A 13,157-nucleotide genomic window follows, 5' to 3' on the forward strand; every position below is an offset into this window, starting at 1 on the left:
TAGTCCAGCCGAGATTGAAGGAATCCTGTAATACTAATACTAATGTAGTATCTTTGTTTCCATTTCTTTAATTCGATGGGGTTGGTGAGTGTCAATGTATTCTTTTTTTTAAGCACAAATATTGTTTGCACCGACTGTCCATTGCACATTAAACAAATTGTTAGATACCAATCAAATATATATGCTAATTTCAAATAAATTTAAATTAATGAAATTTAAGAAGAGGTGAAGTAGAAGTTCCCTTATTTCTCTCAACTAAAACATATTTAAATTTGACTAATATTGATTATATACTTTCTTTGTTTACGATTGATTACAATATTGTAACTTTTATATTATTCACATATTATGTTTTGACTATATATATTTTTATAATCTATATTTAAGATCAAACACGGTCTTATATATTTGTAATTAATTGATCAAGTTGGATTCATCTTAATATATAATTTAAAATATTATTTTTTTTACACAATTTGTATTTATTGGTATTCCGTAATCAAAGTTATTATTACTACATTGACCTTTGCACACAACGTCTTAAACTTAATTTATGTTATACTTTGTATGTAGTAATGTGGTATGCATGTGAAGCGAAAATCTATAATGCTACGAAGTATTTGATTGACAAAAACACTATCGTATATTTCAAAAAAACAAAAACACTACAATAAAAAGAAATTACACTTGACTTATGTTTAAGTAGTATTCCATATACACTAGCCCGTTTAAATTAAACATTTGTACCGACTCATTATAAATCCACAAATTTGTAGAATATGTACATTAATCAAATAACTGTACATTGATACAATAATCAAAATCAAAATCAACCATAAATTGGCAATTAGGTCCATTGAAATTATGGATAAAGGTTTGATGAGCTTCACGCGAAAGCGAAACCGCGTAAAAGTAGCACCGAATGCCAGCTCTTAAGGAGAAGTAGTACACACACAAAAGTAGAAAAAACCAAAAAAATTTGAAATTATTGATATCAGGAAAACTGCCTTTTCCAGGAGTTAATAAATTACACATTTTCCTGCCTCATTTCTTTCTATCTTTATTTAAATATATCCTCTGCTTTCATCACCCTCTCTCATCAGTCATTGACAGTCCTCCTGCAAGATCTTCAACCAAATCTTTGCCTCCCTTCACTCCTTAAGGTATGCACCATTATATTGCACCTTCCTCTTTTTAGCAATGTCCTACTTTATACCACCACTCCTTAGTCTAGTCGATTAAGGATAAGGTTGCGTACATCTAACTTGTGTCATGCCGGGGTTGTTTATAGTGGCATCATTATATTTTTCTTATATAAACTCTAATGTTTGTTTTTGTGTGGTATATATTTACAGGAATAGAAGATAATGGAGAGGAGAAGTTTGATAAATATAACATTATTTGGAATAGTTGCATTATTGAGTATTTCCATTGCAAAGGCCGATGACCCTTATAAATTTTTCACCTGGACTGTAACTTATGGAAACATTGCTCCTTTGGGTGTTCCTCAACAGGTTGGTTGATTTTTTTTGGTCTAATTCTTGAAATAAAAACGTACTTCATTTTTATTTTATTCTGATTATATCATTTCTTACGTAAGATCTAAGTTATTGTTATTTTTTTTTTATTTTGGCAAGGTTATTCTCATCAATGGTCAATTTCCTGGACCAAAACTAGATTGTGTGACAAATGACAACATTGTCCTCAATGTTATTAATAAATTGAATGAGCCCTTCCTTCTCACTTGGTATGTTTCCTTTCTTATCTCCTATACTTTGATTGGTTCAGTATCTTAAATTAATTAATTAATCAATTTAACTTTCAAGTTTATATGTGAAAATGAGGCATTTTCTTGATTTGTTTTTTAATTGATGTTGCATTATTGATGTATTTACTCCTCCTATTGCCATATGATTTTAGGATGGATCCTCATTTGATCTTAAATATAGTGAACTCTCTAATTTAATTGTGGGTGCAGCCTAGATGCGTGTTTAAATTAGTCGAATTTATTTTGTACCAAATCGATCTTTAATCTTTTAAATGTTGCTTCAAAGTATTTTCAAAACATCAATTATAAATAAAAGGAAGAAGAACGTAACAATTGACTGCTAATTCTAAGGCCCCACGCCCTGTCAACAAATATTATTAAACTGATATCATTTTTACCGACTAAAGTTATTAATACCGCTTAAATTGACTTTTATTAATTCACTAATTTTTTAGAATGACTGCTTTTTGCTGTGATTATCTTTTGTAATCTTTGCAAAATCTGCTAATGTATGACCGATTTACAGTAGTTTAAATTGCTAATTCACTATTGTGCTAATTAACTACTACTTGAAAACTGTAAATTAAACTACAAATGCAAGAAAACCGTAATTCTAATTCTGTATTAAAAGTACAAGATCACTGTAAGTAGAGATGTAGAGCATGTAATCCTTTTTTAATTGTAAGTGTCACAAAGAAATAATGGTGCTTCTGTTATTAGAAAAGAACCAAATAAAATGCAAACGTGGTTTTGCTTAGATTGATTGAAACTGTTATGCAAATGTGATTGCTTAGGCACATTGATAGTGAAATATGAAGGAAAAGTTATACTTATAATCTACAATTTACGGACTAATCTAGCTTCATATATCCTACATTGGCCTTCCAAAGTATGAATAACGAAACTGGTCTAATGTGAATTTTGTAATAATTATAGGAATGGAATTAAGCAAAGGAAGAACTCTTGGCAGGACGGTGTATTGGGGACCAACTGTCCAATTCCCCCAAACAAAAACTTCACTTACATATTTCAGCCTAAAGATCAGATTGGTTCTTACACTTACTTCCCATCAACTGGGTTGCACCGCGCTGCTGGTGGGTTTGGAGCCCTTAATGTCTACTCTAGGCCTCGGATTCCTGTTCCCTATGCCGACCCTGCTGGTGACTTTACTTTGCTTATTGGTGATTGGTTCAAAACCAGCTACAAGGTTTGTGTTCTATTAGTCTTTCATATGTTACTGATTCTTAATGTTTATGGGATATATTGCTTTGTAACAATTGTGAGAAACCAACCATTATGCTAGTGTTTTACCTCTAAGACTTTCAATATTTTTTGAATCTCAATTCCATATTTTGTGAATTTAGGTGTTGAACTTGGAACTTATTGCTACAAGTAATCTTCCTGAAATCTAATCCTAATTACTACGTACAAAATTATGTTTTATGCAGACCCTGCAGCAAAGCCTGGATGCAGGAAAGGTTCTTCCATTCCCTGATGGCTTGCTTATCAATGGCCAACAGACTCGGAGTACCTTCACTGGAGAACAAGGTTACCTTCATGAATCATTGATACTTCTCCAATTTTGACATATTATTTGCTTGTTTTATGTTTTAGCAATAACATCAATATCTTAACACTATTTTTTTTTTTTTTTTGTCAATTTTCAGGAAAAACATACAAGTTTAGAGTCTCAAATGTAGGATTGGTGACCACATTAAACTTCAGGATCCAAGGTCACAAATTAAAGGTGGTAGAAGTGGAAGGATCTAATGTTATTCAAAATGTCTACTATTCGGTTGATGTGCACGTGGGTCAGTCTCTCTCAATCCTTGTGACCTTAGATCAGGCTCCCAAGGATTACTACATAGTTGCATCAACACGTTTCACAAGGACTGTTCTAACTGCCACTGGAGCTCTCCACTACTCAAACTCTGCCTCACAAGTCTCAGGACCTCTGCCTGCTGCCCCTGCTGGCGGATTCCATTGGTCCTTGCAGCAAGCCAGAACCTTCAGGTATCGAATTAGATCTCTGTGCTAAACCTCAATATCTTTGATATTGATGGCAACCTTGTTGGTGTTGGCGCTTCACCTAATACTGTTGCTAAAACTATTATTTGATTAAGGGCCTTTTTATCCACCCTGACATTCTGTTTAAATGACCTTGGATTTTCTAGTTTGAATGTTTAAGCGCAAAAAATTCTGTGTTTCTGATCATGTGCTATGTTTTGTTGGTAACAAATGGTTAACCTTTTATGTCAATTTCTTAATTGTGTAGGTGGAACTTGACAGCAAATGCAGCTAGGCCTAACCCTCAGGGATCTTTCCACTATGGAACAATCCCGATTTCAAAAACCTTTGTGTTAGCTAACTCAGCACCTCTTATCAATGGAAAGCAACGTTATGCTGTTAACCAAGTTTCCTTTATCTACCCTGATACTCCTCTGAAGCTCGCCGATTACTTCAATATTCCTGGAGTTTTCAGCTTGAATTCCATCCAAAGTAGCCCATCTGAAGGTGCTACAAGGCTTGGCACATCTGTTTTGGGTGCAACTCACCACGACTTCATTGAGGTTGTCTTCCAGAATGATGAGAATGCCATGCAGTCTTGGCATCTTGATGGTTATGATTTCTGGGTTGTTGGGTACGTCTCATTACATTGTTTTTTTCCTTTCATTTTCCATTTTTACAAGTTTAAGCAGTAATTCTAATTTTTTTGACTTGAAATTGTTGCAGTTTTGGTACTGGTAAATGGAGTCAAGCCAGTAGGAAGAATTACAATCTAAAAGATGCCCTCACCAGACATACCACTCAGGTACTTGGGAAATTTGATTAATTAGTTGAATATTACTCTGCTGTTGTTTGTAATCCCCCTCGGAAAATTAGATTCTGATCATCTTTGTGACTTGCCTGTATTTGGATGAACTTTTACAGGTATATCCCAACTCTTGGACAGCAATATTGGTATCATTAGACAACCAAGGAATGTGGAACCTGAGGTCTGCAATGTGGTCGCGGCAATATCTTGGACAGCAACTCTATCTCCGGGTGTGGAACTCTGCCCAGAGCCTTGCTAATGAGTACAACCCCCCTACTAACATTCTCCTTTGTGGAAAAGCAGCTGGACGTCATCCTTAAACAACACATATCGATCAGTCTAGTTATTAATCATAATACTACTACTACTACTATAGATTTAATCAGTCATCAGAGTTTGACTGTGAGAAAGTTGAAGCAGGAAATATTCTGATTTTTTTCATTTTCTTCCCCCATGAATCGTCTGTATATTGATATGTATTGAGAATTACAGTATTTGTTTGATCAATTTATCTCTTTAATCAGAATGGAATTACTTCACCATTTTTTGAAGTTGTTTAGTTTGTCAACAGCAATTAATTGCTCTGATCACATCAATCGTACTCTTAGACTGTTTTTATTTTTAATTACGCGAGTAGAACGCATCATACTCAGCAAGTCAGCTCAACTCGCTATTACTTCATTTCAAAATTCATACTAAGATCATGATCAATGAATAAGCAAAACGAGTATTGAATTCTACGTTGGGGGATTAACTCGTCAAGTGACTCGAGTATTAGTGCAATTTTATTGATTGACAGAATATGGAACTAAAATGGGGAGTTGTAGCTTCACCATTGTTTTAAAGCAAATTAAGCAATGAAGTACTTTGGGTGAATAATGATCAATGGCATTGGATCCACTTGGGCCTTAAAGCATCTAATGCATAAAGATACGGAACAGCAGGCTAAATGGGATACGAAGTATCTAAAATTTCTCCTACTAATTAATTCTTACACGTAGTTAACTAAAAAAGCAATTTATTTGTATGAACTCTATGGCCCCGTTTACTTTACCTTATTTTTGCTGAACTGAAATTATTTTTGCTGAATCTCTATTATATTTCTTCTTTACATTTACCGATTTTTACTGAACTGAAATTATTTTTGCTGAACTGTACTTATTTTTACTGAACTGAAATTATTTTTACTGAACATTATTTTTGTAAGGTGAAGTGAACAGGGCCTATGTCTGTATCTATATGAGTTATGACTATAGATCCTAAATTTATCTTTTGAATGCCTTTTGTATATATGCATTTGTGGCGTTAAACCCCGGTCTTTTTGACTTAAAATTGTTTATATTTCAAGGATGAAAAATCTCAACAGATGAATTCATAAATCTCTTCCAAATTGAATACTACCACACTTCTCAAATGTAATTCCTGTGTCGGTACCTATTATTCTAATTGTTAAATGTATTATTATATTGTTCTCAATTTAAAGATCACGAGAACACAAAATATAGTTCACAAAACTTGATCCATCAAAACCTCCAATGATCTTCCATTCTTTTTGTACTTCCATGTGTGAGACATTAATGTTATTATTGATATTGAAAATAAGGAATTTGGATGAGTTTTTGAATCCCTAAAATTTTATTAAAAGATCCGTTCTAAGCTCCGCCGCTCTCGCTCCTATTATCTTATTACTATTTGCACCAAGGAAGCATCATACTCAATTTCTAGCATGATAACAATGTTAAAATATTGCAAATTTGGCAATCTTGTTACACTATTACAAGCAAGTCTTACTACGACGACTGCAACCAATTGAAGAATATACAAGTATTAAAATGTGAGTTGTGACGCTGACTTTATGAAAATAGCATGAAGTGCGGCGCAATAGATCTTTGACACCTTTATATTTGAGTATGGCTTGCATTAAATTTAATTCACTGAAATTTGTACAACTTCCGGGTAACTGCAACCTTAATTTGCAATCCCCATATATAATCCTTTCTTTTACATCACTTCATTCTTTTATAATCAATCAAAGGGATTTTTAACTCTCATTCAAGTGTAGTATCTATGCTTCTATTATAAGGTAATGCAATAATGCTTCATTGCTAGTTTGCTACCATAATGTATTATCTCTATTTGTTGTAGTAAGATTTTTTTTTAGTTTCATTATTGATATTTTGCTATATATATTTTCTTCTAATAATCTATCAAATCTCGTAAAAATGGGACATTTTTCCGTCCTGTCTTTCCTTCTTGGAAGTTTAGCTTTGTCAATTATTTTGGAGATTCATGCGGAGAGTCCGTATAAATATTACACTTGGAGATAACATATGCAACGATATATCCCGGGAATTTCCCCCCTCAAACGGTTGGTTTAATACTTTGCAAATTGCACCCTATAATTTTTTTTTTAATTTTTTTTTTTTTTTTTTTGCAATTATGTAATATGTTCATACTCAATTATAGGGTATTGTTATTAATGGGCAATTTCCGGGTCCAACAATTGAGGTCAACGCCAATGATAATCTCATTATCACTATCATTAATCAGTTGGACGAGCCATTCCTTATGACATGGTTAGTATTTACTCTATCCACTATTCAGTATTCAGTATTCACTATTCAATATTCAATACTTCCTTTTAGTAGGTTGTTGTGTTACTACCCAATTGCACGAGTAGGAAAGATCATTTTTCTTAACGTAGCTAAATCAATATTAAGCTTTGTCCCCTATTTTGTGTAACATAAAATATGAGTTAACATTTTACTTTTTCATGTTTGTTAATGTAAAACTTTAAACAATAATAACTATAATTGTAAAATGAGAAAAATAAATATTTTAAAAATACATACCGAGAAAAACTTAATAATATTCAACCTTTATATTTTTTCTTATGTTACGTCACAAGCAATGTTCAAAGTTTGCACCCAAAAAAAAAAAAAAAAAAAAAAAAAAAAAAAAAAACTTATTTTGATTGGTTGTTAGTTCGTTGTACCCTCACCTAGGCACCTAGCAATGACGAATTCAACTAGAAACCTATACACTTTTGTTTATTCTAAGTGAACACTTACTTATAAGTTGTGTCCAACCCTTAGGAATGGAATTTGGCAAAGGAAGAATTCGTGGCAAGATGGAGTACTTGGAACTAACTGCCCTATTCCTCCTGGGCAAAACTACACGTATAAAATGCAAGTCAAGGATCAAATTGGTACCTACATGTACTTCCCTTCCACATTGATGCATCGCGCTTCTGGTGGATTTGGTTCGATCAATGTTTACAAAAGATCTGTCATTGCTATTCCTTACCCTGAGCCTGACGGTGAACACTCTTTCCTTGTTGGTGATTGGTACAAGACTGACCACAAGGTTCGTAAGCTTCAATCATTAATTATTAATAACCACAATGTCCGATCCCACTATTCATACACTAACTTTGACTATTCGTTATCACACAGGTGCTTCAAAATAGGCTAGACAATGGTGATGCCATGCCTATGCCCGATGGCCTACTTATTAATGGTCTTCAAAACTTTAGTACTGATAGAGTCTACACCGTTGAAGCTGGGAAAACCTACTTGTTTCGGGTGGCTAATGTAGGGATCATGACTTCAATCAACTTTAGAATTCAAGGGCATACAATGAAGCTTGTCGAGGTTGAAGGATCTCATGTTCTCCAAGAAACTTACGAGTCACTTGATGTTCACCCTGGCCAATCCTTAACTTTCTTGGTGACTTTCAATGGTGCAATCAAAGACTTACATTGTTGCATCGACTCGTTTCACTAGACCGACTCTCACTACCACCGCAACTCTCCATTATGATGGTTCAAATACTACTGTTTCTGGTCCCGTACCTAGTCCCCCTGCTTTTGAGGTTCACGGGTCCATGAAACAAGCCAGATCTCTTAGGTAATACTCGAATATACTACTATGTACATTCTATTTGATGCTCGTTCTCAATTTCTCCAACTTGTACGAACATAATTATCTTGTGTAGCATAACATTCTACGTGTCATATTAACCATGATATTTTTGTTTCCTAATTCAACAGAAGGAATTTAACTGCCAATGCTGCAAGGCCGAACCCCCAAGGATCGTTCCGTTATGGGGAAATAAACATAACAAGAACATTAGTTTTGGCCAATTCAGCTGAGAAGATAAACGGCAAGTTGCAATACGGTGTTAATGGTGTTTCATACGTGAATCCAACCACGCCACTCAAGCTAGCTGATTATTACAACATTCCTGGTGTTTTCGACATCAACACGAGTAGGGACAGTCCCACACCCAGCCCTATGGTCCAAGGCACCACAGTATATGGCTTGGCTCTTCATGATTTTGTAGAAATAGTCTTCCAAAATAACGAGGCCACCACTCAGTCTTAGCATCTTGATGGCTACAATTTCTTTGTTGTCGCGTAAGCTTCTTGATCTCTCTATCTAACATTAGTAGCTCTTCAAGCCATTAAAAAAGCTATACTCAAAAGATGGTAAATGTTTCAGATACGGATCAAACCAATGGAGTCCGATAAGTAGGAAAAATTACAATTTGGTGGATGCTGTTTCAAGAAGTACTGTCCAGGTAAATCTTTGAACATACACCTTTACAACTTACGACGTATCATATTGTATCGAAAATACCAAGTACAAATTATGATACTAGTAATTCTTATTTAATTGATGTATTGCCTCTTTTCTTTATAAATTGGCAGGTGTTTAGAAACTCATGGACAGCAGTATTAGCATCTCTAGATAACAAGGGAATGTGGAATTTGAGATCAGCAATTTGGCATCGACAGTATTTAGGGCAGCAAGTTTATCTGAGGGTTTGGAATGACGAAACAAGCCTCACTACCGAATATGACATCCCTTCAAATGCTCTCAAATGTGGAAAGGCTACCATATAATCGATTTTTTTTTACTTGTTATATTTATATACCCGAAAATTGAGTGTTGTGTTAAACTTTGGGAGGACGCTATGTACCGATTGCACCATAGCTATAGTGAATGTATTTTTAGGAAGGTTTCTGTTGATAAGTATATTAGGTGACTCGTACTTCGTAGCTTTGTCCGCCCGATCGGGCGGACATTGCCCGGTCTGACCGGGCGGAAGAAGAAGAGGTGCCTGGCAAATTCGTTGAAGAAGCTGCTCTCGCGCCCGACCGGGCGAGCCTTCGTCCGACCGGGCGAGCCTTCGCCCGATCGGGCAGACCTTGCCCGGTCTGACCGGGCGGTGGGGGTTGGATACGTTGAAGCATTCGTATGGAGTTTTCTTCTCGCGCCCGATCGGGCAGACCTTGCCCGGTCTGACCGGGCGGAGAAGGAAAAATACGGAACGCGGATTTTGCGGTTTTAGGTTATCTTATTTTATTATCTTTTTGCCCAAGTATCTTTTAATTAGGGATTAATATAAAACCTCCCTAATATCAGTATTAGGGTTAAGAGAGACAGAGTGAGAGCCGTTCTTGAGAAATACAAGAATCATCTTTGTAATCTTTGCAGTTTATAGTGAAATCATTCGATCTCGGTGCCCGTGGACGTAGCTATCACATCGATAGTGAACCACGTAAATTCTTGGTGTTGTTCTTATTGTTTGCATTGAATTTCTTTATTGTTTTCTTGTTTGTTTACGACCTTTGCTTCCGCTGTCGCACAACAATTGGTATCAAGAGCTCAGGTTCAATCCTTGGATAGTTTCTTGAAGATAACAATGGCAGGAGATTCAACAATAAGAATTGAGAAGTTTACCGGGAAAAATAGTTTCGGGCTATGGCAAATTAAGATGAAGGCTCTGTTAAAACAACAGCAGATATGGCGTCCGTTGGCTCCAAAGAGTACTACTTCGGAGTCAGGAGACGGACCGACTGACTCGCAGTTAGAAGTTATGGAAGAGAAGGCACACTCTACCATATTACTTAGTCTTGATGATCAAATCATCACGGAGGTTGCTGATCAGGAAACGGCGGCTGGATTGTGGCTGAAGCTGGAGTCATTGTATATGACTAAGTCGTTGACCAACAAATTATTACTGAAACAGCGGTTGTTTAGCCTCCGGATGCAGTCAGGTACTTCCTTACGGGAACATCTAGAAAAACTTAACTCTATTTTGCTTGATTTACGTAATTTAGATGTTAAAATTGATGATGAGGATGCTGCGTTGATTTTACTTGTATCTCTACCGTCTAGCTTTGAGAATTTTGTAGAGTCTTTTGTTGTTGGTAAGGATTCTATAACCTTAGAAGAAGTGAAGGCAGCACTTCATACTAGGGAACTCAGAATGAAAGCTACGAGTGATAATGGGGATAATGGTAGTGGGTTATTTGTTAAGTCCGGAAAGTCTAAAAAGAATAAGGGGTTTAACAAGGGGAACAATGCTGGGTCGGGTGCTGGAAACGGCAAGGATGGATCTAGTAAAACTACTACTAAAACATGTTATTACTGTAAAGAACCGGGTCACTTTAGGAATAATTGTCCGGTGAGGAAAAACAAGTCCCAGGCTGCTGTAGTTGAAGAGAAACCGAATGAGAGCTATAATTCAGAGGAAGATTTAGCATTAGTCAGTTCTGCTAGGTCTGATGATTTATCTGATAACTGGGTTCTAGATTCGGGGTGTTCGTTCCATATGTGTCCACGTCGAGATTGGTTTGATACATATGAACCTCGCAATGGGGGTATGGTTATAGTCGGTAACAATGCTCCATGTAAGGTCACAGGTATTGGTTCCATGAGGTTGAGGACTGTTGATGGGCGGAGGTTAACTTTGACTAATGTACGGCATGTTCCTGCTTTAGGAAAGAATCTGATTTCATTGGGTACCCTGGATGAATTGGGGTACAATGGTGTGTTTTCAGATGGGGAGTTGTGTATTTTCAGAGGTTCTGAGTTGGTACTTAAGGGTATCAAAAGGAACACCCTCTATGTTTTTGAGGGTGTTACACTGCCTAGTTCTGCGGTTTGCGCATCTGTATCTCACCAGGAGATGACTAAGATTTGGCACATGAGGCTTGGTCATATGGGGGAGAAGGGGATGCAGCTATTGTCCAAGAGGGGTCTTCTATCCGGGGTCAAGGTTGCCAACCTTGAATTTTGTGAGCATTGTGTGTTTGGTAAGAAACACAGGTCAAAGTTCAGCAAGGGTGCTCACATTACTGATGCAGTGCTCGATTACATCCATTCAGATTGCTGGGGTCCATCTAGAGTTGAAGGTATGGGAGGTTACCACTATTTTGTGTCATTTGTTGATGACAAGTCCCGATACACATGGCTTAGGTTGCTTAAGTCAAAGGATGAGGCCTTCAAAGTTTTCAAGCAATGGAAAGCTTTGGTGGAAAATCGACAAGGAAGGAAGATCAAGAAGCTACGAACGGACAATGGGCTAGAGTTTTGCAAAGACGAGTTTAATCAGTTCTGTGCAGATGAGGGTATAGGTCGGCATCATACTGTCAGGAAGACACCACAGCAGAACGGTGTAGCAGAACGGGTTAATCAGACACTGCTAGAGAGAGTTCGATGCATGCTCTCTAATGCAGGGCTTGGGAGGAGGTACTGGAGTGAAGCTGTGTTAACAGCTTGTTATGTCATTAATAGGGGTCCTCATTCTGGAATTGATTCCAAAATTCCGTTTGAGATCTGGAGTGGTAAGCTGCCTAATTTTTCGAATTTGAAGATTTTTGGTTGTGTTGCTTATTATCATGTTATTGAGGGTAAGCTGGATCCACGAGCCAAGAAGGGGTGTTTTGTTGGGTACGGGGATGGTGTGAAGGGGTTTAGAATTTTTTCACCTTCGGAGGGTCGGGTCATTCTTAGTAGGGATGTTACTTTCGATGAAAACACCATGTATTCAATTAAAAATGCAGAGATTTCAGATTTGAGAAGGGAAGGAGACAATTTATTACAGACAGATGGGGTACTTGAGGTACATCAGTCTACCATTGCTGATTTACCTCGGGTACAATATATTGATGATGATGCTGATGTTCCAGTGCCGGGTACTCCTGAACCTGAGATTACTCCTACTCATTCTAACTCTGGGGATGAGGTGGAGCAATCTAATCAGGGGTCATCTAGTCAACCTGACACCATTCTTGAGATGCCTAAACGAGTTATCAAGAAGCCTGTTAGATTGATTGAAGAGATGGAGGGAAGAAATTGCTGTGTTGATGCGATGACAGGTTATGCATTGAGTGTAGCTGATGATGTAGAGTCATTTGAACCTGCCACATATAAACAAGCAATTAGTTGTAGTGAGTCTGCGCAATGGCTTGCCGCAATGGGTGAAGAGATGCAGTCTCTTTACAAGAACAGAGTGTGGGAACTGGTAAAGGTACCGGAAGGGAGGAAGCTTGTGGGTTGTAAATGGATTTACAAGAAGAAAGAAGGGTTGTCGGAAACTGAGCAAATACGTTTTAAGGCTAGGCTAGTTGCTAAGGGGTTCAGTCAGGTAGAAGGGGTTGACTTTGTTGAGATATTCTCACCTGTGGTTCGACATACTTCTATCCGTGTGTTATTGTCAATTGTAGCACATTTTGATCTTGAGCTGGAGCAGTTGGATGTTAAAACGGCTTTCCTTCATGGC

At 36.8% G+C, this 13,157-nt stretch overlaps 1 protein-coding gene and 1 pseudogene across 1 annotated transcript; both read left to right on the top strand.

Annotated features, from left to right (window-relative positions):
• Positions 1–1,009: 1,009 nt before the first annotated feature.
• LOC110717626 (L-ascorbate oxidase homolog) lies at positions 1,010–5,134 on the top strand. Its single transcript, XM_021896373.1, has 9 exons — positions 1,010–1,163; positions 1,356–1,514; positions 1,638–1,747; positions 2,705–2,975; positions 3,217–3,316; positions 3,436–3,781; positions 4,044–4,409; positions 4,502–4,580; positions 4,700–5,134. The coding sequence occupies exons 2-9, from the start codon at positions 1,368–1,370 to the stop codon at positions 4,901–4,903; spliced, it is 1,623 nt and encodes a 540-aa protein (XP_021752065.1). The 5' UTR covers positions 1,010–1,163; positions 1,356–1,367; the 3' UTR covers positions 4,904–5,134.
• Positions 5,135–6,619: 1,485 nt separating this feature from the next.
• On the top strand, positions 6,620–9,604 carry LOC110717706 (annotated as a pseudogene).
• The last annotated feature ends 3,553 nt before the right edge of the window (positions 9,605–13,157 follow it).

The sequence above is a fragment of the Chenopodium quinoa genome, unplaced genomic scaffold (genome assembly GCF_001683475.1).
Source record: "Chenopodium quinoa cultivar QQ74 unplaced genomic scaffold, ASM168347v1, whole genome shotgun sequence".
Classification (NCBI taxonomy): domain Eukaryota; kingdom Viridiplantae; phylum Streptophyta; class Magnoliopsida; order Caryophyllales; family Amaranthaceae; genus Chenopodium; species Chenopodium quinoa.

Excerpts from the sequence above, each read along its gene's own strand:
- LOC110717626 (XM_021896373.1), top strand. The coding sequence starts at position 1,368 with ATGGAGAGGAGAAGTTTGATAAATATAACATTATTTGGAATAGTTGCA. Across the intron at positions 1,515-1,637 it reads CTTTGGGTGTTCCTCAACAG|GTTATTCTCATCAATGGTCA; the intron begins GTTGGTTGATTT and ends TATTTTGGCAAG. Across the intron at positions 3,317-3,435 it reads TACCTTCACTGGAGAACAAG|GAAAAACATACAAGTTTAGA; the intron begins GTTACCTTCATG and ends GTCAATTTTCAG.